The sequence below is a fragment of the Eublepharis macularius genome, chromosome 12 (genome assembly GCF_028583425.1).
Source record: "Eublepharis macularius isolate TG4126 chromosome 12, MPM_Emac_v1.0, whole genome shotgun sequence".
Taxonomy (NCBI): Eukaryota; Metazoa; Chordata; class Lepidosauria; order Squamata; family Eublepharidae; genus Eublepharis; species Eublepharis macularius.
This window is the reverse complement of record NC_072801.1, coordinates 49969295-49985393: the sequence shown is the minus strand read 5'-3', so window position 1 is coordinate 49985393 and position 16099 is coordinate 49969295. Positions and strand designations below refer to the sequence as shown.

The window sequence follows — 16099 nt, the reverse complement described above, 5'->3', positions numbered from 1 at the left end:
GGGATCTAACTAGCCAGCGGTACAGGTCAAGTGCTGGGGTCGCTGCAAACCTCCGCCTTGACCTGTCTGGGCAAGCCCCCACTGCCCCAGGGGTGAGCCATCCAACGAATGGCTGTACCCGGCGGCCAGGCCAATGGTTTCCCCTCCAGGCCTGTAGCACCTCGCTGTACAGCAGGAGGGCCTTACTTGTATAGGGGAGCCACTCGGCAGTCTGCCATCACAACTGGCTACCATACAGCTCACCAGCTGCTCGAGACAGACCCCAATTCCTCACCAATGAGGATGTGCCAAGGGGCTTATGGCCAACCTGAGCCCTTGCCACAGATCATTCAAGAATATGTTGTTGCCCACCCCCAAGAGGTGGACCTCATCACCCCTGTAAAAATCAGCATGCTCGGCCTGAATCATGGGATGTGGCAAGTAAATTCCGAGCCCCTGCACTAGAGCTATCACAAGGGCTCTGTTGGCCTTGTGCCATCCTCGCAGGAGGTAACACTTCCTGCCACACTCGGTGTGGAAGCATAGCTGACCAAATGATCAGCACTAGATATGGGCACGAACTGCATTACAAACTTCAAAAACCCACGAAATTGGCGATCTCGCGATCGCGATCCATTCATGATTGTCCACGGCCAACGAACCAGTGTATGGAAGAAACCTAGTTCAATGTGTTTGGCCACAGTTCGGAAAGCCAGGCAGTCGGGCACCATCAATCAATTCCCCTGAAAACGGAGCCAGGGGAAAGCCTGAACTCTGTCTGAGCTCCTTCTGTCACCCTGGAAACCTGAATTGAAGACGAGATTACCTTGATTGGCAGGTCTTCCTTCCAACCATGAAGCTGCAAAGTGGTTACAAGTTGGGAGAAGACACTCAGGGGTGGGAGGGAGGGGGGAGGGGGTGTTCTGCAGCCATGGGCACTCCAATCTCATCCCTGCAAACCCTGATAGGCAGCTCTGACAGCCAAACACAGACCTCCTGCATTGTTCTATGGGACCTCAGCTTATAAAAAGCACTGCACTTCTAGGCTGGCTTTCACTTTCAGTGAACAGTGGAGTGTGAGAGCTGTTGCTTGCTACTTGCTAGCCTTTGGGGAGAGACAGAGAGAGTATAATTGAGCTTGGATTTTTGTGGGAGTTTCCTGGGGGCCTCGGATTGGAGAGGGTATAATTCCAAGATCCCTCTTGCATTCTTGCCCAAACTTGGGTGCTGGCTGGAGGAGAGCTTGCTACACACTCCCTGTGAATATGGGCTCTCTAAGTGCAATGGGTGCCATTCTGACCATCACGAATCCCAAATTGCAAACCAGTTCGGCAACGGGAAATGTCTGTTGTGGTTTGCGACTTTGGGATTGTCATCGGCACCAAACCATGAACGACAGATTCATTATTTTTTTTTTGGTTCATGCCCATGTCTAATCAGCACCTCAGGCCAGAACTTGCCTGTCAACAGGAAATCCTCCCAGGCTTGCAAAGACAGGGCCTTGCCCTTAACCAAGCCAAGGTCATTACCACCTAGATGAATGACCAAGATGTGAGGGGACATGAGGGGGGTCTCCCCTCAAAGAGAAGTGACAGCAACCCAGGCCAACAAAGGCCTCTACCACCCTGCCATTCAACTGTGGCCCACACACTAAGGCCAAGCTGAGACCCAATCAGAGTCCTCCTGGCTTGGTGGGTTGCCCAAAAGATCATACTGTGCCCACAGATGAGGATGTGAAGCCTCTCATGGTGAGACACAGCACCTGAAGAAAGAAAAGAACCAACAAATTATGAAGAAGTCAGCAGTCGAATGTAACCCTTGTATGCAGAGGACTGCCAATGCCTCACTTTTTGGATGGAAGGCCCAGGAAAGCCCATGGCCACCTCTGTAGAAGCAGCCCCAATCCTAAAGGTATGGGTGCCAAATTTAATGCTCGGCAAACATAATCTAGCAAGAGCCCTGCCTGTAACCGCCCAAAACTGAAACTTGGCAAGAGGGGTGCCATCCACATGATGGAAAAGTAAACCTTCACCATCCCCTCACAACTCTGCATAGTGCTTAAGTGTGCTCATGGAACATAATCCTGGCTCAGAAAAGGTGCCCAACTGAACTATAGTTCCCTTACACAATTGGTCAGTTTTTGACCGCTGGATTCTGAAGGTAACTGCATTGGCAATGAATTTGAGGTCTCGCACCATAAGGGCATGACCTGACCCATCCCTAAGGGATTGGGCCACCAACTCACTCACACGCAAATCTCCAAAGAATGCTGAGAGGGCAGCCACATGAAATAATGCCACCTCGAAATCCAAGCAGCACACCTTCTTCCACACAAGGCTGAGGCCCTGAAGCACAGAAGGAGAAATAGGTTGTCTAACATCAGCCCTCATTGCCAGCTCTCATGACCAACCCTCATGCATCTTTCTCAGCCTAAAATCCCCAGTGTTGTCCTCCATTCCCCTGCCCTTGCTCTCAAAAGCGAGAGCCGCCAGCTGGCTTCTTATGGACTTGACCACCAGCCCCTGACCTTTCTGCTCAACACAAAATCGCATAATGTGCTTCACCAGTATGGGCCATACTTGCAACAGTCCAGCATCATGCCTAAAGCCAGAAAATTGACACACCGCCCAGCTGTAAGACTGCCGGGTACTAGGGGCAATAGCCAATTGGATGGCCCTTTGTGCCTCTATCACCCAAGGTTCCAAAGCTCCTGGGGCATCTGAGCCAGCTGTAAGTCAGCCTCCAGGGCAAGCTGCAAAAACCATCCCATCTGCAAGCGAGACAGAGCATCTGCCATGCCATTATTTACACCCAGAATGTGTCTTGCCAAAAATAAAATATTTAGCCTCAAACACTGAAGTGTAAATGCCCTGACCAGCCTCCTAACCCAAGGAGATCTAGTTGAGAGGGAGCGAAGGATGCACACCACTGCCTGATTATCGCACCAGAAATGGACAGTACAATCTGACAGTTTGTCCTCCCACAAATAGACTGCCACTAATATTGGAAAAAGGTCCAAAAAGGTCAGGTCGGATGTATCCAGCATTCAGGCCACTGCTCAGCATACCAGTGCCCCCAGAAAAACACCCCAAAACCTGTGGACCCAGATGCATCAGAGGGCACCTGCAGCTCAACCTCCAACAGGAGACCCTCTCTCCAGAAAGTTATGCCGTTATATTGAGCCAGAAACTCCTGCCAGACCACCATGTCAGCCCTCATAGCTCGACTAATCTGTAGCCTATGATGAGATAATCTAAGACCTCCCATGTCATCACAAAGGTGTCTTAAAAACACCCGACCAGGTTACACAACCCTATATGCAAAGTTAAGATGTCCAACTAATTGCTGGAGCTCTAACAGGGAAACCTTGTGCCTCTCGAAAAAAATAAGCCACTTGAGCCAGCAGCTCCTCTAGCTTCTGGAGTGGCATATGGGAAGTCTGCTGCAATGTATCTAATTCTATGCCCCCAAAAGGTAAGTACCGATGATGAGCTGTCAGTTTTTTCATGAGCTAAAGGGAACCCAAGCTCCTCTGCCAGGCCAATGAAGCCAGCTAAAAGGTGGGCACACTGTCCCAGTGCCCGGTGGTCCCATGAAAAGAAAATCGTCTAAATAATGGGTGGTGTCCCGGTATGACTGCCGAGACCTCAAGGCCCATTCCAGAAAGGAGCTAAATTGCTCAAAAGCAGCACATGAAATAGAGCATCCCATAGGAAGTGCCCTATCCATGTAGTACTGGGCTTCAAATGAAAATCCCAGGAGTTCAAAATCTCTGGGATGAACGGGCAAGAGGCGAACTGCCGACTTAAATCATGTTTGGCCATTTCTGCCCCAACTCCGCACCGCCTAACCATTTTGACTGCATCATCAAAGGATGTCTATCACACTGAAAACAAATAGTCAGGAATGCCATCATTCACTGACCCACCCCTGGGATAAGAAAGGTGATGGATGACGTGGAACTCTTCTTTGACACCACACCTAAAGGGGAGACTCTAAAATTTGGAACAGGTGGGGTATTAAAAGGTTCTAAAACTTGTGCCTCCCTACACTCCTTGGCTATCTTAAAACGTGCAACATCCTCCATGCCCACAACAGAATGTAAATTGGCCGACATGAAGGGAGCCCGAGGTGTTCTAAAACCTATGGTAAAACCTTCTAACAAATAACGAGCGTCTTGACGCTTTAGATAACCAGATAAAAGACTCCTAAGGGCCCTCAGCCTTATGGGGCTGGGACTCTTTTCCAGAAGAATGGCCACTGCTACCCCTCCCCCTTCTCTTTCCCCATTTTCTTGGCTGACGTGGGTAGGCTGCAAAGGGGTGGGGCACTGATGAGGCACAAAGGGGTGGGGCACAGATGAGGCACTGATGTTTGAAACCAGAGGCCTTTCTGGAGCAAGATCCCTGGGAGTTGTACTCCCAACATAACAAGAGGGTTGAACTACCTGCCCTGTCTGACGGTGGGGGCTCTGAGTAGCTTGTTGCCACTGCAAGAAATGGCCATTGTTTGAACGGTCTCCCATATTTGGCCTGGCAGGAGACATCACCTGCAGCCGAAGCTGCTGGTGCATCTGATCCCATGAAAGGTTGGAGTTTAGGGCAGCACGCATACGGAACTCCTCATCATATTGCAACCATGCAGCACCTGAGAAGTCCCTGTATCTTCTATAGATAATGTCAATATATTGAATTAAAGATGCAGCCTGCCAAGGCTGCACCCTTGCAATCACTCCCACATAGATAAGCATGCCTGGTAACCAATTTGCACAAGTTCAATCCACTTTCTTGTGCTTCAAGTGCTCCTTTTCCCTATCGTCAAGGTCCTCAACCTTTTTCTCCAATTCTCTAAAAAGGAGGCAAAAACATCCACATATTCCCCTTTTAGTATTTTCTCCCATGTATTAGGAGTTAAGTGGTCACTCAAAGGCATGGCCGTGTCCCCAAAAGGAAGGGGCCCTAAATGGGACAGCTCCATAAGAAGAGACATAAGGCATGACGGCACACCAAGGATTCACATACTGACACCAAACATTGGAATGGCTAGAATGAGGCTGTGGAGCCTGATTCCAAGAGGACCATGGCTCCAATGTTCCCTGAAACTGCACCGTAGCAGCAGGTGTGAGTGGTGCCTGCGGCCCAGAAGCTGCCGTTTTATATTGCATGTGTGGTATAGCTGAGGGCAATAAGCCAGGCGGCTGACCCCCAAGGCCACCAAGGCCAAACGCCGTCCTGAGTACGCAATGCTTACTTACCATCTCTCTCCGTCAGGTCACCTGCTACCACCATAGGTGCAGGCTCAGCACCCCAGCCCTGCTCCTCCACACTATCCTGCATGCCTGGCTCACCACTCGCTGCCTGGACACCAGAACCATCTCCTGCTGGTGCTCCAGATGTCCCTTCCAAAGCAGACAAATGGTTAAGCACTTCCAGTTGAAATGTAGCCATAGACATGGGCTATGGCCCCATTTTGACCAACCCGCTGCTGCCATGGTGCCACTTTTTGCCTGCTACAAGGCAGCAAGCCTCAACAATATCTCCTGCCTCTCCAAATCTACCCCTTCATCCTCCAATAAGGACAACACAGGCACAGGCCTTTTCAAGGTGCCTGCTTGGCGGGCTGCTTGCCCTTAGATGTGCCTTTTCCCTTAGGCATGGCAAATAATTAACCCACTAAAACCCAGCAGCTAGGGCTAATTCCGGGTAGGTATTTACCTTTATCATCATTATCATCATCATCATCATCAACAACAACAACAACAACAACAACAACAACATATGCAAACAGTCCCACTGCTTTGCAGACCCAGCAACAGCAGTAACAAAAAGTAAGGGGGAAGTGTTATCCTTGGATGTAAGCCCCACTCAAAAGGATCAGTAACATATAGCCCTAATAGCAAGAGCCACTTAAAATGGCCATCAGCTACCTAATATGGCTGCCAAACTGCCACCCAGTAACACAGCAACCTAATATGGCTGCCAAACTGCCACCCATTAATAGAGCAACTTAAAATCGCGGTTAGCTGTCTATAATGGCTACCCAACTGTCACACTGAGAAAAAAGGGGGGGAAACAGGAAGGATGAGATCTAAATTACTTTAAACTGAAGCCTAAAATCCTATTTTTTTAAATACTTCATTCAAATGCTGCAGCCTCCCGAGGCCTTCAAAGCCCACACAAGGCAAACTAGTGAGAAATCAGGCAAGCCCCACAACTACCCACACCCGAGCACTTGAAACAAAGCTGCTGAATTAAACATCACAAGCCGCTGCTGCGTCACCTCACAAACAGTGTGAAGAAGCAGCCTGACGTGATCAGCCAAATGCAGGTCATGTAAGGATGCACGGAGCCAAGTACTCCGTAGGTTGACAGGCTACTGGGGATTCAGACAGAAGCTCAGGGCAGATCACACACACACACACACACACATATATGTGTATATATGTATCCTGACACATATATATGTGTGTGTGTGTGTGTGATCTGCCCTGAGCCTGTTTGCATCGGGAGGGTGGAATACAAATCTAATAAATTGAATCGAAGTAAATTAAATTAGGGAAAAAATCCTGTAAAAGGAATTGCACAAAATTAATCTTACAAAAGTTTATATGTTAATAGAACATAAGTTATGGCACATCATTCATTTCTTTCTATTCTTAGGAACAGTTAATGATTCCTAAAAAAAAAAAATGATATGGTAACAGCTTTTTTCTTCTCCCATGGAGAGTGATAGGCATCTTGGAAGTGCGGTCTCTACACATGATGGAAAAGCAGGGCTAAGTATGAGCCAAGCTACAAGTGAGGCCTTACACAGGTTGGACACTTGTCAGCTTACCTCAAGTTTTGATGGGAAATGTAGGTGTCCTGGTTTTACAGCTGCAATACCAAGATTCCTACATTTTCCATCAAAACTTGAGGGAAGCTGACAAGTGTCCAACCTGTGTCAGGTGTCATTTATAGCTTAGCTCTATATCTACCATCTGCTCTAATCAGGGCTCATTTGGAGCCGGAACACACAGGAACAGTGTTCTGGTAGGTCTAAAAAGAGGTCACGTGGGTTTGGGCCCCACCCACATGATTCCTTTTCTTCCTAGTGCAAGCCGAGTGGTGCTGGGCTCCAAAGGAAGGCAAGCTGCTTGGATTCCTTCTGCTCTGCTCTTTTACTTTCATTTGTGACTGGGGGGAGGGAGGAGAGAGAGAGAGAAAAAATGAGTGAATGCCGAGTGGTGCTGAGCTGCAAAGGAAGGCAAGCTGCTTGGATTCCTTCTGCTCTGCTCTTTTACTTTCATTTGTGATGGGGGGGAGGAGAGAGAGAGAGAAAGAGAGAGAAAATGAGTGAATGCTGAGTGGTGCTGGGCTCCAAAGGAAGGCAAGCTGCTTGGATTCCTTCTGCTCTGCTCTTTTACTTTCATTTGTGACTGCGGGGGGAGGAGAAAATGAGTGCGTGAATGCAAGCCGAGTGGTGCTGAGCTCCAAAGGAACACAAGCTGCTTGGAATTTATGCTGCTTTATTTTCATTTGTGACTTGAGAGAGTGAGTGGGCGCAAGCAGGGCAGGCTCTCCAGAGGAGGGTAAGTTGCTTTGAGTTCATTCTGCTTTAAGGAAATACCTGGAGACTTTTGCAGAAAGGGGCCTGAGGGGTGAATGGTGCCTTCTGACACACTTCTGGTGATGTCAAGGGGTGTGACATATGCTAATGAGTTATGCTAATGAGTTCCTGCAGTTCTTTTTCTAGGAAATGACCCCTGGTTCTAATTATCTTTGTTCAGAGACAATACTGGGACCAAAAACATAACAATAAGCATGTGTACTTCATGAGCAACAAAGCCTTTCTCAAACTCTTTTAGGCTGGAATCCCATACTCATTTTAAAGCAGAACAATTTACCTTTGACAATCAAAATTTGAGTCCAGTAGCACATTAAAGATCTGATAATGACTCTTGAAAGTTTATGCCCTGGAAATCTTGTTGGTCTTTAAGGTGCTCCTGGACTTCAGTCTTGCTCTTCCACTGCAGAACAACACAGCTGCTCACCTGAAACAATGATCCCTTGGGAATTGTGCTCCACTTCAGTTAATGTACATAACTATTGTAACTTCTTCTTTAAATGCCATGGTTATGCTTCTCCAGCTAGTGCAGGAGAAGACACACACACACACCCCTTGCCTAAAGCAGATGACAGCTCAAAGTTCCTTGACAATAGGTGTGAACTCATGCCCATAATGCAAAAGATAACCATTCTTTGTTACCTGGGAACCTCCCAAAGGGGCAGAAAGCCATTACCTTGTATACTAAGAAAGCCATCTTTTCAATTTTTCCCGATATATATGATAGATATTCTTATCAAATTAATTCATTTCCATTGTTCCTTTTATCCCCTTGTCCAGCCCCACATGGACTTAACACCACAGCCCTATACCAGGCCACGGGGTCATCACCAAGGCCACAGAACTGGACTGGAGGAGGTGACGACTGCCAAGATGGTGGGAAGCAGCAGCAAGGCAATAAAAGTTGCTATCCTGACAATTTTGTTATCAGTGCACCAGGAATAAATGCTGCACCAGAAGTCATCGATCATATTGGGCCCACAGAAGGACAACATTGAGATCAGGATGGGCAATTGAGAAATAGAAAGGAACCCACCCACCCAAGAAAGAACTGCAAAATTGCCACAGAGGCTGATGTCCTTTTACTGTATAAAATACCACTACTTCTACTACTAAGATAAATTGATAATTTTTACAATCTGGAAATCTATGAACTGATTCTAGCAAATCTAATGGGGTTTCCCCACCTGTTGTTTAAGTTCCTTTTTCTGTCCTACTTGCCTTTGGACCTATACAACAACTAATAACAATAATAATACTTCTTCTACCACTACTACTAAGGATCAAGAAATCATATTTGCAGTCTGGAAATCTATAAACTCCTTCTTGCAAATTTAATGTTATTTTGTTGTTGTTTGCTTAAGATCCTTTAATGTCCTTCCCTTTACATGGTTTGTAAGGAAAGACTGGTTATCCTTCTCATCTCCCTATAGGGCTATGCAGAGTGCATTAGTTGGGGGCCAGGAACCCATTGTTACATCCCAGGCCCCGGACCGACTTTCCCAGACTCTTGGGAAAAGATTTGGCCAGAATAGCCTCTCCTGTTTGGGGAAGGACAGGTCCTCTCTAGCATATTGTGGTCATCCAGTTGGGTGGCAAGAGACACCCATGAACCCTTCCTGCAACTTAAACACCTCTTCCATTGGAAGAAGAGCCCCATAAGTCTCCGTATGATGGAGGTTGGCTACAGGCTTTACTTATTAGAGTGGTAGATTTCAAGACATTCTTTCTAGGACATATGTTATCTATGCCTGCAGATTTGTATTACATAGAACATCAGTTGTGGTACATTTGTTGTCTTCAGGGAAACTCATCAAAAGTTACTCATCTCATTGACAAAAATAATTCTATTTTAGAAGAACCCCTGGATTACCAAGAACACTGACTGTATGATACTTATGTAGAAAGCCCGAGACTAAATTTTATCACAAATAGGTTTTTTCCCTACTATCTCACTTGATAGTAGAATATGGTATGATCAGTTTCAGTAGTATTAGAACTACACTTCACATTACCTATGCTGGTGAGTTCATTTGGAGTTCCCAGTACCCCACAGGCTGTCCCTGCAAAAGTTATGGGCTGTACACGGAGAACTTCACAGTGGGGCTGTTTTGGCTTGGGCAAAATGCCGTGGAGGTGAAGGCAGGAGCCTTTCCTCTCACACTGGAGTGCCAAGCAGAATTGCGCTCCGGTGGATTATAAATATGTCCCCCCCACACCAGCTGCTGTGACAATATAGGGATACCATGTTAGGCCAAGGGAACTCCAACAAATCACCTAAAAACAAAATCTGTAGTTTTGCCCTTAGTGGAATTTCTCATGGTTAAAACAGGGATATTTAGGGCATCCCTGAGTTTATACTGAGATTCACCTAGAAAGAAATATTAACCCAAACTTGTAAGTTTCTCATGTAGAGAATTATAGGGAAAAATATGACCCATGCCATGTTTCAGAAAGGTCCTATGTCCAGGTATACAACCATGATTCCTCATTGTTTCCCACTAATTCTGAGATAACGTCCACCAACATAAATAGGACTTTTTTTTTGATATCTCTGCCCAAACAGTCCTCCCTTGGTTACAAAGAAACATCTACATATATTGGGTACTACATAAGAGTGCCAAAAACAAATGAGGAGGAACTTGCTTTTATAGTATCATTAGTTGTTCTATCTGCCTCAGGCCTAATCCACAACTTAATTGAATAAAGGACTACACACTGTCACTGTCCCCACTATACCTCCCATGTAACTCCTCAAATATTATGAAGCTTGCGAGTGTTTATTGCAATATTTTTCAAATTTTCCTTACAAAGGTTTTTATATTATCTTTCAGAGAATTTGAAATTTTTTTTAAATGATTGACCAGGCACAGACAATTTGATTTTATTTTTACTGTCTAGGATCTTAATATACTTCTAAGTGACAAGGCTTTTTCTAGACAAAAGCAAACTTCCAAGCCTTCCTCAGAAGAAAGACTAAGGAGAAGGCAGTTGTATGACCAAACCGGTAGACATTAATAAATAAAGGCAAAAGTTATTCAAAAATGATAATATAATGTGCGAAAGAACATTTATCTCCCTTCCCCCAATAAAGGGTTGGTTTGTATTTTGGATAGCTGTATTTAATGACTAAATTAATCTTCATTTTTAAAAAAATATTATAAGAGCAAAACTACATATTAAGGCAGCCATTCATCTAACACATGGCCACTGACACCATTTTAGAGAAGAATTTAGCTATTTAAAAATTGCTGCAAGAGCCTGCTCCTGATTGGGACCGTGGAGTGGTAACCCTGCTTCTTGAACCACATCCTTAAATTATCCCCAGAAAGTAAGCACTGGCTCCAATACCATTTGAAATTTGTAGTGGTATCTCTGCCATATATCTCTTGAGTTTCGGTGGAACTTGTCTCAAGCAAGCAGATGTATTGACTTGGAAAAAGTTGAGGGAAACAATGCTCTTAATTTGGCAAATGAGTGTCTAATCTCACATGATAGTGCACTGGTCTATGATGCAGGGCTGGCACTGGAGGGTGATGAGGTTGAACATCTTCCAGGAATCCAAGGATAGCAAAATATGCACTCCCAGAAGTGCTGCCTCTCACAGTTTGTATACAGCAGACAAGAAATTTAGAAAGAGCATGAGGTAATTCTCATTTGACCATTGCTGTTTCCTTTCAGTGTAAGAGGTCATTTGTCTCCCGCAAAAAATTCAGGTGATTTCAATTTATAGTGCTTACTGGTTCACTGGGATAGTGCAATAGAATGAACTGTGATCCCATGAGATCACAAGTAGACATGGGCACGACTGGAAAAAAAAAACCCCAAACACTCTGTTCATCGTTCGGTGCCATCCACGAACAATTAACATGGATGAACATGAACTGTTCCCAGACATATTTGTTGTTCATGGGGGCCAGAAACCCCCACCCCAACCCCCCACTTAGCCCCCCTCCCCTCAAACCCTCTTACCTGGCCGTTTAAAGATCCCTTTATACTATCAACTGGCAGGTGGCAGGGGAGATTCCTGCCACCGCACAAACTGACCTTCCCAATGTCCAATACCCACCAAATTTGCAGGGGACATAATCCTCACTGTCCTCTGAAGACCCCCCCCCCCAAGTTTCAGAGAGATTCCACCCCGGGAAAGGCATGATTCACGGGTCTCCCCATTGGCTATCATTTTCTCTTCACAGCAGCAAAAACGAGATTCTCTGCTGGAAGTACTTTGAAGGGTTAAAGCCAGAAGGAAAGCCAGAAGGATTTCAGACAGAGTTCAGTCCTTCCTTGCATCCGGTTGCCAAGGGGATTGATTGCAGCAGGTGCCAGACTGTCGGGCTTGCTGAACGGCTGCCGAAAGCAATGAACGAGGCTTTTAATGACCACCTGTTCATTTAGGATGGGGCCTTCGAACAGCTTGTTCGAGAACAGCAGATTAGGCTGTTTGTGGGGTTTTTCTGTTCGTAATGCTGTTCGTGCCCATGGCTAATCAAAAGTTCAGATCTCATCCACAAACTCACTACCTTTCTTAAAGACTTGATTGCTTGCTTGCACTGCCTTTCAGCCTAGGTCCTGCGCCTCCACTGTGGCAAAAATATTCTGATCTACCTTACAGGGCTGGTGGAACGATTACTGTGATGAGTTATGTATGAGGAATACTTTAAAAAGCACTATATAATTCTATATGTTACTACTAACTTGTATTATTTATGATTGCTCTACATTAACACCATGAGTCAAAATTCCATTTTTGTGTGGTGTGTGATTATATCTGTACTTCTCTTGTTTCTCAGTTGCCTCCATTTGCTCTTTGTGACATCATTGCATAGCCAAATTAGTCTATATAGTGTCATAATATTACCACATTCAGTATATATGATCCCTGAAGTTATGTCATTTATTATGGTGGCGCTCAATATTGGTATTTGGTCCCAAATGTCCAGAATCAGGCCCAAAATGGCCAGGATTGGGCCTCTGCCAAAGGAGGGAACACTCTCCTGCCCAGCAGTTGCTTGATCCTGGCCATTTTGGGCCCTTTTTGGCCATTTTGGGCCCAATTTAGGCCAGGATCCTGGCCATTTTGGCCCCTGATCTGGGCCATTTCAGCACCGTTTTGGACTTCTTGGTCCTATTTAGGTCCCAAAATGGCCTGAATCAGGCTGGTGCCAAGCGGGGAACTCTCCCCCACCCTGTAGTGGTCCAATCCAGACTGTTTTGTCCCTGATCTGGGCCCATAATAGCCAAAATAGGCCATTTAAAAAAAAACCATGTGACAATCAAACTTTCCTAATTTATTGTCACACCTTGGAGGCAGTTTGCCATCTCTTTGTCTCACCCCAGATACTACTTCTTGATCCTTTGTCCCACCCCAGGGACAACCATTAAGTCTTTGTTTTGGGGGCAAAGGATGCAATCTTGCATCTAGGAAGAATCCATAGTATAATTGGACTGCCCCTCTGTCATAGCTGTGTGCATGCTCTTGGATCTAGCATATACCCTTGAACATCCATCTGAGTCCTTCAGTCTTGACATGCAGGTTGCTCAAAACTTTCTTTCCTAGACACCCTCTTCTGGATGGTAAATATCACCAAATCCCTTAAATTCTATTCAACGTTCACCATTGCTTTCCAGTTAGCTCTGAGTGTGTGTTTTGTGTGCTGTTGATCTTCGTTACTTTCAATAAAAATTCCCTTTGGGGTTGAAACCTCTGTCTGGTTATTGAAAGAATTATTTCACTGGAACAATCCTTGTATACACTAGTGAAGATCCCAAAGTTATCCCTCTCTCTGTCATCCTTGCATGCTAATTCCCCCAACTCGCAAGGATAACTTCCCACTGGGTACCATCACCTGGTACTTCCAGTTAGGGAAGGCTCTCAGCCTGGGAGAGTTGCTGCCAGTTCAAATTATCTATACTATGCTAAATGAATCAATGGTCTGAGCCAGTATAGGTGAGCTCCATACATTCATTATTAATCACCCAGTTCTTTGAGCAGTAATGTAATAAGTCCATTACAGCTAACACCTCAATGATCATTTTTGGGTGTTCAGTTCAGAACACAATTTCAAAATCATGGTCCCAGTTTTACATAAGCATCCATTATTGGTCCATTTGCGTACACTCCTGTTTTTCACCAACAACACAATAATGTGTAAGTAAATAAAAATACATTCATAGGTTTATTGAGGAGATATATTAAAAAATTCAACATCTGTTTTCAATTATCTGAGTGGTCTCAAATTTGGGACTATATAAAAAAGACTAGGTTAGCTTTCAGGAAAATTCCTGCACCTCAAGACCATTTCTTGGCCTATTGATACATGACAGGTTTTTTTTAAAAAAAATCAAGAAACACACAATGAAAAGATAAATAAAAAATCAGCTTCAGAAGTTATTCTGACAATCATAACAGCTACTTAACAGTGGCTTCAATTGTGTTCAGTTGGAAGGATTTCACATAGTACCATCATTCTTAAAATAAACATTTTTTTCACTTTGAAGACATTAGCTTTAACACTGTTTTCTTGAAAGCCCCTTTTACGTCATTGTTCCTCAGACTGTAGATTATGGGGTTCAATATTGGAGTAATAACTGAATAGAAAAGAGAGAGGAATTTGTCCACATTCAGAGAGTAACTGGATTTGGGGCGTATATATATGAAAACAGCTGTGCTGTAGAACAATGAGACCACAATGAGGTGTGAGGAGCAGGTAGAGAAAGCCTTCTGTCGGTTTTTGGCTGATTTCATCCTCAAGATGGTAGTGATGATATGGAAATAGGACAAAAGGATCAGCATGAAGGGTATCAGGATCATGCAGCTGCTGTGATGATTTGGATTTCATTCCAATAAGTGTCCCCACACACCAGCTTCAACATCGGCTGGATTTCACAGAAGAAATGATTGATGACATTGGAGTCACAGAAAGGAAGGGTGAAAATAAAGGTGGTATGGCCCAGAGCCACTAGGCCTCCACAGACCCAAGAGAAGGCCGCAAGCTGAATGCAAACCCTTTTCCTCATGATGACTGGATAACACAGTGGATTGCATATAGCAGTGTAGCGATCATAAGCCATGCAGGCTAGGAGGCAGCACTCAGTGGCACCAAAGAAGAGGAAGAAATACATTTGACTGGCACAGGCATGGAAGGAGATGGTTTTTTCCAAAGCAAGGATATTATCCAGCAACTTGGGGATAGTGACAGAAGTATAGCAGATCTCTAAGAAAGACAAGTTTCTGAGGAAAAAGTACATAGGTGTGCAGAGGGAAGAGTCAACATAAATAAGAACAATAATGATGAGATTGCCAAGTACGGTGGCAATGTAAATGCATAGGAAGATGACAAAGAAGAGGATTTGCCAATGTGGGGCATTTGAGAAGCCCACTAAAATAAAAATCTTCACTGAGGTGAAATTTTCCATTGCTTTGTCTTTAGTACGCTTTGGCTGAACAGGAAGAGGTGGAAATGTATGACTATTAATCTGAAAATACATGTTAAAAGAGAATCATATTGTTTTGAATCTAAACCAGAGCAACTGGGGGTTGAAGGGTTGGATTGTGCATGCTGAAATCTTGCTTACCTCTGAAATAAATACTGCTGGCTTCTTAGGTTCTTTCATAGTAGACTAAGTCAAGGCTGGAAGCTGGGCATTTTAACAACTCTGTAGCCACCCATGAGACTGAATCCTTGGTGGGCCAAAGGACTTTGTTCTGCTAATTACACTAAAGGAAATCCCCAAAGTATTTTGTCTTTGTGCATGAACAAGAGATAAATGTAACACATTAAGCTGGTTTAGGATCTGGGATTGTTTTTTTATTTTTTGGTATTTAGTGCAAACTCTTCAAACCATACAATACAAATCTTTGTATCCATAGAAGGGAGCTACAAATAAAGAATAAAGAATGCTGATAGATCAGATCTTTCCTAGCTTTTATGAGAGTGCTTCCAGGACAGATCCAGTAAAGGCACTTCAGTGGCCAATTTCATGATTTAATATTTGAATACAAGTTATGATTGGTGGTTATTAGAGTGTAGGCAAATAGTAGTATGTGTATTCTCAAAATCACAGAATAACCTCGAAATTCTGATCCCCTCATTCTTCCTCCCCACCCCAAAAACTTAGCAGAATCCTGTAAAAGGAATTGCACAAAATTAATCTTACAAAAGTTTATATGTTAATAGAGCATAAGTTATGGCACATCATTCACTTCTTTCTATTCTTAGAAATAGTTAATGTTTCCTAAAAAAAAAAAATGATATGGTAACAGCTTTTTTTTTCTCCCATGGAGAGTTCAGCTCTCCCAGCATAAAGCCGCTCAAGCTGGAAGCCGCCATTTGCAGCCCCGCTCGGTTGAAAGGAGGCAGGCTCCCTTCTCGGGCATCCGGGGCTTGGCCGGGGGCGGAGCCAAGAGCTGTTTACAGGCAGCTCTGCTCTCCCTGGCATCAGTCACTTCGATTGCTCGGCCCACCCACCTTACCCTGTTTTAGTGCAGGAATAGCTGGCTGCTGGGTAGGAA

The 16099-nt window shown here is 44.7% G+C and overlaps 1 protein-coding gene across 1 annotated transcript; it reads right to left on the bottom strand.

Moving 5' to 3' along the window:
* Positions 1–14074: 14074 nt before the first annotated feature.
* Positions 14075–15012, bottom strand: LOC129338606 (olfactory receptor 10C1-like). The gene is given in 2 exon segments (XM_054992970.1): positions 14075–14400; positions 14403–15012. Coding segments are annotated over 2 exon segments (927 nt in total). The 5' UTR covers positions 15004–15012.
* Between the last annotated feature and the right edge of the window lie 1087 nt (positions 15013–16099).